We start from the raw sequence: 13,869 nt of genomic DNA, 5'->3' as shown, positions 1-13,869 counted from the left end.
ACAAGAGTTAAAATCATACATCGTGGTTCCCAATCACGCGATTTAAGTTCTCGCCTCGTATTTCGTATTTTTAAAATTTTACATCCAATATCAAGTTTCATATTTACGCTATTTAAAAGCCACTATTATGATTCGTGTTCAATGGACTTAAAAATTAAACATGGAACTCGTATTCAGGCTATTTTAAAATGAAACTTCAAGAGTCGTATTCGCGTGAATTAAAAATCACACACAGAGATTCATATTCATACAATTTAAATAAATAAATGAAATCTTGCATCGATATTTTTATAGAATCTTTGACAACATTCTGAGGATAAATGTTTCCCACATACACTTTTTCTTGCTTAAATTTCAGGTATTTTTTCAATTATTTAAAAAGTGTTTTCAGCCTTACAGTTCTATAAAAAATCATTTTCTAAAAAAATCCGTCATTTTCAAACTAATTTAGCCAAAATGAAGGGGCAAAAAAAGATTGAAACTAGTTACAAGAGTTAATCAATATGTGCAGAAAGTTTTTAATTGAGATTTTTTTGTTCGCAGAAAGTTTTTGATTTTATTTAACTTAGTTCTTCTGTTTAAATTTTTTAGTAATTACTTTTTTCCAGTAGCATTTTTTTCCATCAATTTATAACACTCTCAGTAAAATTCTTGGAAAAAATATGGACTAGTTAAAAATTTATAAAAACATTTAATTTCTGTCTAAACTGTTGTAATACACTGTATAACATATTATCTACCAAAAAGAAATTTTAAAAAATAGATCACAAAATTATTTCTCATTTTATTACAAAAACTATTAATTAAAAACACTAAAAAGTTATAAAGGCTATTTTTAGCATAAAGTCATCCCAAAATTTTGACAGTAAACCAATAAATATTAACTGTGTAATGTTTGTTCTAACCACTTTTAAATATATAAACAATAAAATATTTATGTGTGTATTAAACTATCTCTTGAGGCAATATCTAGTACTCTGATAAAACATTGAAAGAACCTCTCAGTGATTTTTTAAAAATAAAATTTTAAAAATCTCTGATAAACTCTTCAGTGTGGTGCAAATTTAAAAATTGACAAATCTTTGTTTTAAACTCAATGCTTATAATTTGCTTTATTACTTGAATTGAAATTGAAAGCATTGTAGCTCAATCTGTTTCAAGGAATTAAGTTTAAATTGGTTAAATTTAATAAACGATTTAAAAGAGCAATTCAGTAGCCTTTTTTTCGATAGTTTTTTGTTAATTTAATTAAAAAGTATTTAAAATTTTCAGAATTATAAATTTGCTCTAATTTAGGATTAATTTTAAAAGTCATCAATTAGGACAAGATAACAAATATGATTGTTAAATTGGATAAAACAAAAGAATTACTTACCTAAAGAATGCTCTTTCAAACAAGGAATTAATAATCCTTCTAAAATAGCTTTTGGATGAACCATAAAAAATTTCATAATTGAAGAAGAAAGATTACGATAGTTGCTGCACTTGAAACTTAATATCTGTAATTTCAAACATTTATGTAATTAATTTTAGCAAAAATATAAAATTCAAACTTAAATTGATGATATAAAAAAATTTACATCAAAATTATTTGCATAAAAGATAATAATAAAATACTTGCTGCGACCTCACGCGGCAGATAATTAGATTCGACGCATGTGTGTGATGCCGCTTACAGGTATCCTGTTAAATCTGATCAGAAAATTGATTCAGTGTGATAATAAACCCAGTATAATGGCTGTAACATTAACAAGTAATGCATAACCAAGTGATTAGGCACAACGATGTGGCTTCAGCAGTATTCTTCTCAAGTTGCAAGTACCAAATTTTTGGCAAAAAAAATTATAAATGTAGTGAAAAGGAATACCGGCTAACTCAAATTAATGTAAATTATGATAAAAGTAAAAGAAGTACCCTTAATAAAGAAATTTAATAATAAACATAGAAACAAACATGAATTACATTTGACAAAAAAAGTAAAAGAATTAAAATTAAAGAAAAATCTCGGGGTAAGGGGAAAAAGTCATGTTTCAGCTTTCATATCCGAACTCGAACTGTTCGTTGACATTCGCTAATTCGTTGATGTCGGTGGTGTGGACATAGGTGGTGAGTGGTATAGGTGGCATCACAAGGAATCGGTTGGTTGCTACATAAATATTTAAAAATTATATATGTATATGGAAAGCACTTATATATACGTATAAAAGACTTACTTACTTTAGGATAAATAATTTTATTGAAAATGGCTAAAGTTATTGTAATACTCAAAGGCTTCTCCAAGTTAGAAATTGAGTTTAGGAAAATGGCTAATGATGTTTCATTCAAAACTGCATCTTCAATAAATTTACAAAAATGTGGGACCTTAAAAAAAATAATCAAAATTTAGAAAATAATATATTAATTATTATTTAAGAAAATAAAATCGCTTAAAAGTTTTCCTTCCCATAATATATAATAGTATCAAAATGTTCCATAGCTCAATATAAATACTATTTATAAGTGAATCTCAGCTTCAAATAAAATTAAGAACAAACAAACATAATATGCTTAAATTGTAACAGATTTACTTTTAAAAAATCTTCTATATAAGCTATAGAAAGAAAATAATCAAACAATTATAGAAGTTTGATAAAACTAACTGTGTGAATGAACTATTTTACAAATCTTTATTAAATCTTCTTTACAAATCTATTAGTTTGTGAAATAAACTTACGCAAAAACTTTAAATGGTAATAAATAGTTTTCTACAGATTATATTGTTCTAATACAGGTGCTTCAATAGATAAATGGTAATAAAATAGGATTGATATCGTAGCGTAACTACCACTATAAATATTAAATACCAAATCATTAGTATATTAGACATGTTAACTTGATTCTATCTTGAGGTACCCTTTGATAGATGAAGGTTGACATAGTCTAAGATTAATTCCCCACCATGGTGACCCAGACATGATCAGAACTTGCCAATATTGATGGATGATCTACATTAAACAGTTGATTTGCTTAAAAATATACTGCTCAAAGAAAGAAAAAAAAATACGGTGAAGTAAGTAAAGTCTCCCGGTTAATAAACAATATGGAAGCAAAAAATATATGATGAGCAAATGCTATAAAGAAAAAAAAATGAATAAATAAAAATGAGAGAAATACTATAACAAAAAATGAAGGCAAAAAAATATAATGAGCAAAATGAAATAAATAAAAAGAAAGAAAAACAGCATGAATCAACTAGTGTAATCTGTTCATTGAATTCTATCACAGTTAAAATTCTGGAAGATGAGTAATGTAGCGTAACTACCACTATAAATATTAAATACCAAATCACTAGCATATAAGACATGTTAACTTGATTCTATCAAGAGGTACCTTTTGATAGATGAAGGTTTGCATAGTCTAAAATTAAATCCCCACAATATCAACAAATATTCAGTTAAAGAGAGAAACAACTAGGATCTCGATCTGAAAAAAAATTTAGCTTTTTTATTTTTTAAAAAAAAAAAAACTTAATTTGGATTTTTCATAAAAAATTTATACTTGCAAAAGTTTTTTTCAAAAATGTACAAAAAAAAGAGGGGGAAAATAACTTTAAATAACTTTTGTTCGAATAATCAGGTTTTCTCCAATTAAAGGGTAATCCTAATGATTGACCTCACACACTGTGACTAATTAGTGTTATTAGCATTTCGACAGATATGCGGACTTTTTACTGGATACATATATTTTTGACAAATAAAATATGGTTAGTTTATTAAGAATTATTGGCGCAAAAGTCATTTTTGGCCATACCGCACCTACAACTTGTTTTATAAGAAACATTCTGCTATAAGTCACAGCTAAATTGATTTTGCAAAAACCAATGTCCTTTAGATAATTAAAAATTTTATTGTGTGGTTTATCCCCAATTAATAAAGTCAATATTGGATTAAAGCTACCAAAATAGTGTTGTCTCTGTGTCTTAAATTTGTTACACTGGTTAAAATATGGTTAGCATTCATAGCATTAGCAATGGAGGGAGAAAAGTTGTATAGCCACTTTTCTCAGACTCAATCGTACATGCTTTTTCAAATGCACGACAGTATAGTTTTTTCAAAAAAGCAGTTGGAAGTTAAGTTTCTAAATGTTAATTTCACACTTGCATATTTTGCTTTATCTTGAAGGGTACTGTAATGCTATGTAAAACAGTTTTACACATAATTATAAAAGTTGTTTATTAAAAGATAATTTCATGTAAATAATTGTAATTATGTAAAAATTTATTATTTTTTATAATTTCATTTATGAAAGTGAAAAAAATTCTGAAGTACATAAATTTTTGCATCAATCTAAAGTTTGAATAAAATTTGTCAATTTTTCCGCTATAAAATTTCAAAAGAGCTAATATTTAAAAAAAAAAATTTCTTAAGAACTATTTGGCTGATTTATTTCAAAATTTAGACTTTGACATTTCAAATTACATAGTTAAAATTATGCAAAAATATGTGTGCCTCATAATTAATTTTTTAAACCATTGTTAATAAAACAGTGAAAAAAATAATAAATAATCATTAAATAATTTTTTTTCTTTTTTGGAAATTAAAAAGAAATTTTATAATTGAGTGCAAAAAAATTTCAATTGAGTTCCCAAGATATAAAAAAATAAACAGAAAGCAAAATTAACTTTAAGGAGCCTGAACTTCTGCTACTCTCCTGACTGAACTAATAGGACCATATTTTAAAGATTCCCACTACCCTCCTCATTTTGCGAAGGCTTAAAATCCAAATCCATCAAAAAAGGTAGGATATTTATTCAGAGAAAGTACATTTTTGTGTCTGATTTTATAACTTAATTAATAATTAGACTAATTAATTAGTACATTTCAGATCACTTCTTATAACCATTAAGATTGATACTAAGTTTGTGAAAATCCAATCCTCAGAACAAAAGTTATTCAGGGTACAGTTATTCAGTGATAATTTTTTTTTCTCATTGTACCTAGGCATTATCTATAACGATTCCCACTACCCTCCTCATTTTGCGAAGGTTTAAAATCCAAATCCATCAAAAAAGGTAGGGATGTTTATTCAGAGAAAGTGCATTTTTGTGTCTGATTTTATAACTTAATTAATAATTAGACTAATTAATTAGTACATTTCAGATCACTTCTTATAACCATTAAGATTTATACTAAGTTTGTGAAAATCCAATCCTCAGAACAAAAGTTATTCAAGGTACAGTTATTCAGTGATAATTTTTTTTTCTTCTCATTGTACCTAAGCATTATCTATAAAGATTCCCACTACCCTCCTCATTTTGCGAAGGTTTAAAATCCAAATCCATCAAAAAAGGTAGGGATGTTTATTCAGAGAAAGTGCATTTTTGTGTCTGATTTTATAACTTAATTAATAATTAGACTAATTAATTAGTACATTTCAGATCACTTCTTATAACCATTAAGATTGATACTAAGTTTGTAAAAATCCAATCCTCAGAACAAAAGTTATTCAGGGTACAGTTATTCAGTGATAATTTTTTTTTTTCTCATTGTACCTAAGCATTATCTATAAAGATTCCCACTACCCTCCTCATTTTGCGAAGGTTTAAAATCCAAATCCATCAAAAAAGGTAGGGATGTTTATTCAGAGAAAGTGCATTTTTGTGTCTGATTTTATAACTTAAATAATAATTAGACTAATTAATTAGTACATTTCAGATCACTTCGTATAACCATTAAGATTGATACTAAGTTTGTGAAAATCCAATCCTCAGAACAAAAGTTATTCAGGGTATAGTTATTCAGTGATAATTTTTTTTTTCTCATTGTACCTAAGCATTATCTATAAAGATTCCCACTACCCTCCTCATTTTGCGAAGGTTTAAAATCCAAATCCATCAAAAAAGGTAGGGATGTTTATTCAGAGAAAGTGCATTTTTGTGTCTGATTTTATAACTTAATTAATAATTAGACTAATTAATTAGTACATTTCAGATCACTTCTTATAACCATTAAGATTTATACTAAGTTTGTGAAAATCCAATCCTCAGAACAAAAGTTATTCAGGGTACAGTTATTCAATGATAATTTTTTTTTTCTCATTGTACCTAAGCATTATCTTTCGATAAAGGATTTCAACAATAAAAATGTTTTGAAGTCAAAAGAAAATTTTTATTTTTGTCATTTTCCAATTTTTTATTGCCATATCTTCCATTTGTGATTTTTTTATGGAGATTCTCAAAAGTTTCTTAAATTATTTCTGTTATTTAAATATCCACCTTATAAAAGCTTTTATTTAATACATACATGTCAGTATGTTTTTTCCACAACATTTACAAAAAATTAACCAATAAAGTTTCAAAATATGAGGTAAATGTTCACGATAGCAGGTTGAGGCAATAAGAGAATAAAATTTTTCACGACAATACAATGGACTGCAATTTTTATTTATTGAAAACTGGAGAGTGGTCAAACACATGCATCTCCCACCACAAGTTGCCATTCACATGGACATAGGGCATTGTTGTTAAAGAAAATACTGAAAAGTAATAAAAAATAAATAAATAACACTTTTTTTCATAATATTAGTATGTCAATAATATGTGTGAAATTTCGTTACTTCTAAAAGAATTAGAAGCCCTTTTTTAGTGAGTATCCAGTGAATTTCACATTGATCACAGGGCCCGCACTAAGGACTTCATATTACTAGATAATAAATTAGCCAAATTTCAAAAGTTTTAGCCACAGGCAAAGCTTAATAAATTTTAAATGTTCGTTTTTTCCTATAGAAAACTTTAAGTCAAATTACAAATTTACTGTAAATTGAACTTTTTCAAAAATGCAAATTCAAATCGAGTTAAGTAGTAAGTGTAGTTTTAAAGTTAAAGAGTAAATGAACAATAAATGGGGGAGAGGATTAAAAATGAAGAAGTTTTATTGTCTTTGAGGAAAGAAATAAGAATAGGTTGGGAATAATTACATAATTTATTCTTATTAGGGATAATAATTTATTTCTGTTTTATAGGTTTTTATACTACTCAGAGGTTTTTTAACAGAATTCGGGCAGTAGTTTAACACATTCATTAACATGTTGTGTGCAGATGCTTATACTACATCTATCATTGAAAAGTGGTCATCTATAAAGATAAAATCAAAGTTAAATTTTCTTATTTTAGCAACCGTTTTAGTTTTAAAATTCCCAAAAAGTTTATTTTAGTAAAAAATATATTATTGATATGAGAACACATATTTTCTGGAAAAATATTTTAATGATAATATGCATCCAGCTACCACTTAATCTGCTTTATTGACACCAACATTTCATCACACGAAACCGCGCAATACGGCGGCGAACATGTTAATCTGTATTTTACGTCCCCTCAATGTTTATTTAATCTCTCTTTTTGCTTACATTTTCTGAACTTAACATAACTCTAATTAGTTATGCAACATATCTAAAGGAAATTACTGTAATCGAATAAAAAATGCAATATTTGTCCAGAAAAATTCATATTTATGTAATTTTCAAGACCAAGAAAAATATATATTTTTTTCTTTTCGGTAGAAAAAACAGTTCACCAATACTTTCGCCCAAACACAATTTGTTTGGCCCAATTTAGGATTTTATTGCATTTGGTGAGGTGGCGAATGCTTAGAGCAGGCCCTGAATCATCTTAGGTATCTTTTGACAATTAAGGAAAATCTCGACTAATGTTACATGATTACATAAGAAGCCAAATCTGTATAAAAAAAAAATTAAAAAAACATGTTTTTTTTCTGTGTTTACTTGGGTTTTTTGGGTTTAACTGGGTGTCATTTTTGGGAGGAAGGGAGAAGGGGCAAATACATAGTATATTTCAATGATAATGAAATAATTTTATTACTAAATCTATAACATATTGCATTAATATATGGAATAGCATATAGCATTAATATATGTAAAACAAAAAATTTACTTTAAATAGATAACAAGCAAATAAAATCAATAAACAGCTTCATATAATTTTTAATTGAATAATAACTAGCCAAAAAATTTTCTCAATTTTAATAGAATTATTTAATTTATATTTTTATCATATGGACATATTTAAAGGCAGTCTTTTCAGAAAACACCAAATACTCTTTTCATCCCAGTAGCTCTTCTTTTTTTCATTTTGATTATTTATTTTTGGAAATTATCAGTATAGACAAATAAAAGAGATGGCTTTTAACATTTACTTATCAATCACACTTGCATTTAGAAAAGTAACACTTTAATCACTTTAACTTTAATCAGCTGGTTAGGCATGTTTTCTACATGCAGACTTGTCTGGTTCAAACCGAGAAAAAGTTTCGGCTCAAAAATTTTTTTTTGGAGTTTAGAGACATTTAAGAAGTGAATCAGAACCAACAGAAAGTATCACAGAACTTTAATTAACTAAATATGGCATTCATTTTATTCTTACTTAGCAGATATATCATTAATTACATAATCTAAACTACAAAATTTTCATATAACATGAATATTATTTGATATCATTGAGTTTAAAATATTTTGGTAAAATATCAATGAGTATAATGTGTTTTATTTCTGTTATGATGAAATATTTTTTATTCCTCAAGTTTTAATTTCTTAAAAATTTCGAAAATATATTGAAAAAGAGAAAAATATTCAAAAATGTGTAAAATTCTAATAATAATTATAGTAATAACAGAAAAAAAGTAGTTGGGAAACATACACCTTTTTCTAGTATTTCTGAAGGAAAAAAAACGCACTTAAAAATGGGTTTTACTAGGATTTTTTCTAAAAAAAATAAACATTTGGATTTTTTTTTTTGGACAGGCGGTTGGGTAGACAGTCGTTATAAAAGCCACAAATACATGAAAATAAAAAATATAATAAAAAAATTTAACAAAAATACAAAAAGTAATAAAGAGCACTAGTCTACAACAAACAATAGTAATATTATAAATGAGAAGATGGTTTGAAAAAAAATTAAAATAAAAGGCATATAAACAAATATTACTTCCACATGTATATACCTGAGATAATGTTAAACTACTAAGTAAATCAATAGAAGCTATTTCTTCAACAGAATTGGTATCTTGAATAGACAATAAACTTGTTTTCAGAGGAAGAAATTTTTCCTGGAATAAAGTTTAAAATTATTTAACCAACTTTAAAATACTATACAAAGCAATAATAGCTGTTATATTTTAACAAAAATGCTAAGTAAACCTGTCATATAAACCCCCCCCCCCAAAAAAAAAACATTTTCATGTCTTTAAATAATATTTTTGCAGTAATTATTTAATGATTGATAGAAATTCGTGACTACCATTGCTAGACCTTGTGATGTCCTTTGAAATTTGTCCCGTTTACAAAGTTATCTAAAAATGTTTCAATAAACCTTATTTTTTAATTTTCATTAATTTATTTTTTCTTTGGATGGATCTCCTAGAAAGGTGAAGACTACTACATTTTTAATAATATGATAAAATATAAAAAATAGATGAAATTTGAATAATTATTTAAAAAAATTAATAGCTATCAGATTCCTATAAATATGGGCTCTGGGAAGATGCTTGTTACCCTACTCTTACAAGGACTCTGACAATTACAGTTTATCTGGCCTCAAACATTTTTCAAAATAAATGCAAGCATTTGTTATAAATACTCAAAATTGCAGCTACTATCCAAATAAAGTTCAGAAAAATAAACATCAATATTAAATAATAATGCATACTGTGCAATATATGTTTTGTTATTTTTTGCATTAAATTACAGTCATTCATAATTTGTCACCCACTGATTCTGAAATACATAAATTCATTTATCTTCATCACACAGGATATCTTTTTCATACAAATATCATATAGTTGGGTTTTTTTTTATTCCTTAAAATCACATAGTGTATTTTAAAATTAAATAAATAATTCTATGATAAACATAAACATCAACAATAAAACAATTAACAAAGATATTTTGCAGAAGTGCTACATTGAATTACATCATTACTTATTAACTTTCATCATACCATTCCAACCAAATGAACTAGCCATCGTTCTACTATCAATTAACAACAAACGTGTTAGCCCTCTCACTGACGAGTGATTATTATTTCATAGTGCTCTAAATGGAGATTTAGTGGTTTTGATTGCTGTCTATATGGTTACCGTAAATTTAGGTATCCTTAAATGCATTATAAGTTTCTATCACATTTTTTTATTTTATTTACTTACATTTTATTCCGGGAATAATATTAACTAGCAGATAGTATTATGGTTAAATAGAATTTGTCATGGAAAAATAAACAATGAGAATGGTAATGTCAAACAATATATAATTAAACTTGTTTACTGTGATTATGAAAAACAATATCAATATATTGCTCATACCTCATTATAATTTTTTTATACTGCAAATCTTTTGACTATAATTTTCCACCTCAGGCAAACCAATACGTATATATATTTCAATATTTGCAAGTTCAAACCTTTTGGCACCTTGGCGATTGTAACTGGTGTGAACAGTTACTAATGCAGACAGTAATGCAATGCCGAGGTGCCTAATGGGTTTCTTACTTGGAATAATTTTGCACAGGTTTGCCATGGAGTGACAACGAGTTATACACTATACCAAGGGTATTCAACTTTTTACACTTTGTGTAACAATTTGGGTTCACCGTTTTCTTGAAGGAACCTTTTAAACTTATTAAATTTACAAAATTATTATTGCATCTTATTTTATCACAATACAAACATCTCACAAAGATAATGAATCTAAAGGTAGCCAATAAGATTTATACTAAGAATAATAAACAAAAGCACCAGGGTTGGCAGGTTTTTGACATGTGACAGTTTTTGACAGTTTAAACCATAGTTTAAACCGTCACGTCAAAAACCTCACTGTCAAAAATGTCGAAAATGTCAAAAACCTATATTCATGTGTGAAATTTAATTAATACATCAAATTTATATATTTTTTATAAAGGATAGTGTTTCTAAATGTTCTAGAAAAAATAAATTTAAAATTTTGAAGAAACACTTATATTTTAAATAGTAACCAAAATCTTGTACTTTTGAAAACTTACATCTTTCGTAATATTATGTATTCATTTTCATGTGTTATTGAAAATTTGCAGTGATATTATTAAGAAATTTATTTATAACCAAATTTAGTGTATAGTATAGATTATACTAAAAATTAGACATTTTTAAAGATAAACATTAGCAGTTTTGTACATTAGACATCTTCTTTTAAAGAAAAATCTTTTTAATATTCTTTTAAGTCTTCTTAATAATCTTTTTAACATAAGACAATACAAATTTAAGTGCTTTCTGTTAAATACACAGAGTAGTTAGTGTCGATTTACAGTATATTCAGCCTATTCATTTACTATGCTGAAAATTTAGTTTATCCAAATACTTGTGAATTTCATTTTGCTGAATACGATATAGTTTTGTTGAATATCTAAATATTCTGCTGTTGAATAATTACTTCTTGCTTTCAAGATATGCATTATTTGTATTCTTAATACAAGTGGAGAAAAAAAAAATTAAGAGATAAAAATTGTTTTAAAATGATAAGTGTAATAATTATAAATAAATATAATAAACAATATGAATTATATTTATCATTATTCATAAATATAACTACTTTTAAATTCAAATTAACATACTGGATAATAAAGATATTCGGTAAAACATTAAAAAAAAAATTTTATACACTTGTATCAAGTTTGTATTTATACAACATAACTTGTAAGTTCCTTATAAATATTAGTTATATGTTCCTTATATGTTAAAAATGCATAGTAATAAACTTTTAATTTTCTTAAGTATCAAAAAAAAAATTTTTTTTTTTTTAAATATAAATATTTAAACAATTTTTGTGCACATGCATTTGAATATAAATTTCTGAGATTTTAAATCTGTTATTTTACCTTAATTTTAATTAAAAAATATTTTAAAACCTGCTGATTACCTATAGTATAATTAAATTTCAATATAATGCATGGCAACTGTTGGTAGATTTGAAGTTTATATATTTTCTTGGCAAACTTCAGTTTTTGACATTTTTGACGGTTTAAACCAGTATTATACCCTTGTCATGTCAAAAACCACTTTTTGACGTCAAAAACCCAACCCTGAAAAGCACCAATGTTTCAAATTATAACAAATTAAGAAACGGAGAAAAGAAAAGTTATGACTTGTCTATAATTGCTTTTTATTGCTTAGTATTTTTACGCTTAGAATAATTGTTAAAATCTATAACCAAATGTAATGGTCAACATCCAGACTCTTTCAGTATTTTGGTTTTGTCGCAACTTAAAAATAGAAAGTTTTTTTGTGCATACATAGTTTGAAACAACTTTAGATATTTCACGGCTTTTTTGGCAATTTAAAAATATTCTTTTCTAATGTCAATCTAAAAATATATGACCTAATGCATCTGAAGCATGTAACTTTTACAAAATTTAAGATCTTATTTTATCCATAAAATAATTATTAATATTTATTTTTACCAGGAAACTACCTTTTGTAATTCAATCATTTATAAAAATTAAAATTATACAAAATTTTTGACATTTCAATTAAGCAAATAATGAAGACTAGCTTAACGCTTCTCAACCTCTCCCTAACAACTCAAGACTTCTGCCCTATACTCTTCGAGTTGAGTCCTTTCAATGATATATATATATATATTTTTTTTGGTACCAATAGGGAAATCTTCTTATAGGGAAATATCTCCTTTATTTTTTTAGAGTCATAATCAACAAAAATTTTAAGCTAGTTCAGCAAACATACTACACAGACATTTTAAATGTTTCTGTAAAAAAGAAATTGTCACAACCATACACTTTAAATTTTTTCTGTTCTTACAAGCAAATTCAAAATATGTAGTAATGTATATTGGACTTATTTAATGGATTTACTGAAGAAGGTATATTTATGCAAAATAGAAGCTAGTTACAGAAGAAAATAGTTTTCAATAGTGATTCTAAGAATTTAGTAAGTAAAAAAATTTACTTCATCAATATTATCTTCGATCTGAAAGAATTTCCTAATATGAGTCTCATTGTTAGACAACTTATCTTCCGGTTTTATTTCGTCATCTTTAATTTTCAAGTTATTTATGGGTACATTTATTTCTTCAACTTCACAGATATTTTCATTTTCTACTTGAAAACTTAAGGCCCAAGGTGAATCAAATGGGTGATGTTTCAATTTGTGGCAAATCTCTTCAAACACAATTTCATTTTCTTTTACCTCGAAAAGCGCTGGTGCGTTTGCGAACATACTTTAGTCATGAAATCGCTTTCAAATTAATAACATATACTTATTTTTAATGGTATTTTAACTTTATTTATTTTAAAATAACTACATACTAAAAGGAACTTTGAGAAAATGCTATGTTAAATTTTTGGAAAACTTAAATTTTTCCTGTATTTAGAAATATTTTAATTCAATAAATTTTAAATTAACATTCTATCTTGAAGACTTGAAGAAGTGTATAACAACAAAAACACGTTCAAAATTTTGGAGCAATCAAAACAACAGCTGTGATTGGATGACCAGGTGGCGTGGCACGATGAATATTAGTAGAAGTTTCGTTTTTAAAAAGTTTTTCAGCATATATTTTTAATAAAGCAATCAAAAATGTGGAAAAATACTTCTTTAACGCAACAATAATGTCGAAAAAGGAAGAAATTCAATAGTTCATTTGTAATTTTAATCATAAAGTTAATTAAAAAATCTTTTTTAATTTTTTTTTCTTTTTCAAAAAAATAGAAGTTAGAAAGGTAGCGATAAAAACAAAACAAGAAATCCTTTCGTATCATTTTAATGTCAAATTATCCGTTTGAGTGTAAACAGGGTGACCTTGTTTACACTTCAAGGTTTAAATTAGCAC

General features: G+C 26.1%; 1 protein-coding gene across 3 annotated transcripts in view; it reads right to left on the bottom strand.

Moving 5' to 3' along the window:
• The window catches only part of LOC107439001 (Fanconi anemia group E protein), a 23,464-nt gene extending 9,666 nt beyond the window's left edge, over window positions 1-13,798 (bottom strand). The window contains exons 1-4 of one of the 3 annotated variants that reach the window (XM_087159638.1): window positions 13,631-13,798; window positions 8,997-9,101; window positions 2,218-2,361; window positions 1,376-1,499 (exon numbers count right to left, since the gene is read on the bottom strand). In XM_087159638.1, coding sequence (XP_087015764.1) covers window positions 1,376-1,499; window positions 2,218-2,361; window positions 8,997-9,101; window positions 13,631-13,798 — 541 coding nt within the window. Of the gene's footprint in view, window positions 1-1,375; window positions 1,500-2,217; window positions 2,362-8,996; window positions 9,102-12,986; window positions 13,534-13,630 lie in introns of those variants that run through there. The other 2 variants (XM_016051441.5, XM_016051443.5) reach the window with 2 other exon arrangements.
• Window positions 13,799-13,869: the final 71 nt, after the last annotated feature.

This window comes from Parasteatoda tepidariorum, chromosome 3, assembly GCF_982258835.1.
Source record: "Parasteatoda tepidariorum strain Cologne lab strain chromosome 3, Ptep-v5.0, whole genome shotgun sequence".
Lineage (NCBI taxonomy): Eukaryota > Metazoa > Arthropoda > Arachnida > Araneae > Theridiidae > Parasteatoda > Parasteatoda tepidariorum.
Note: the sequence above shows the minus strand (reverse complement) of the source record. Positions and strands in the feature narration are given on the sequence as shown.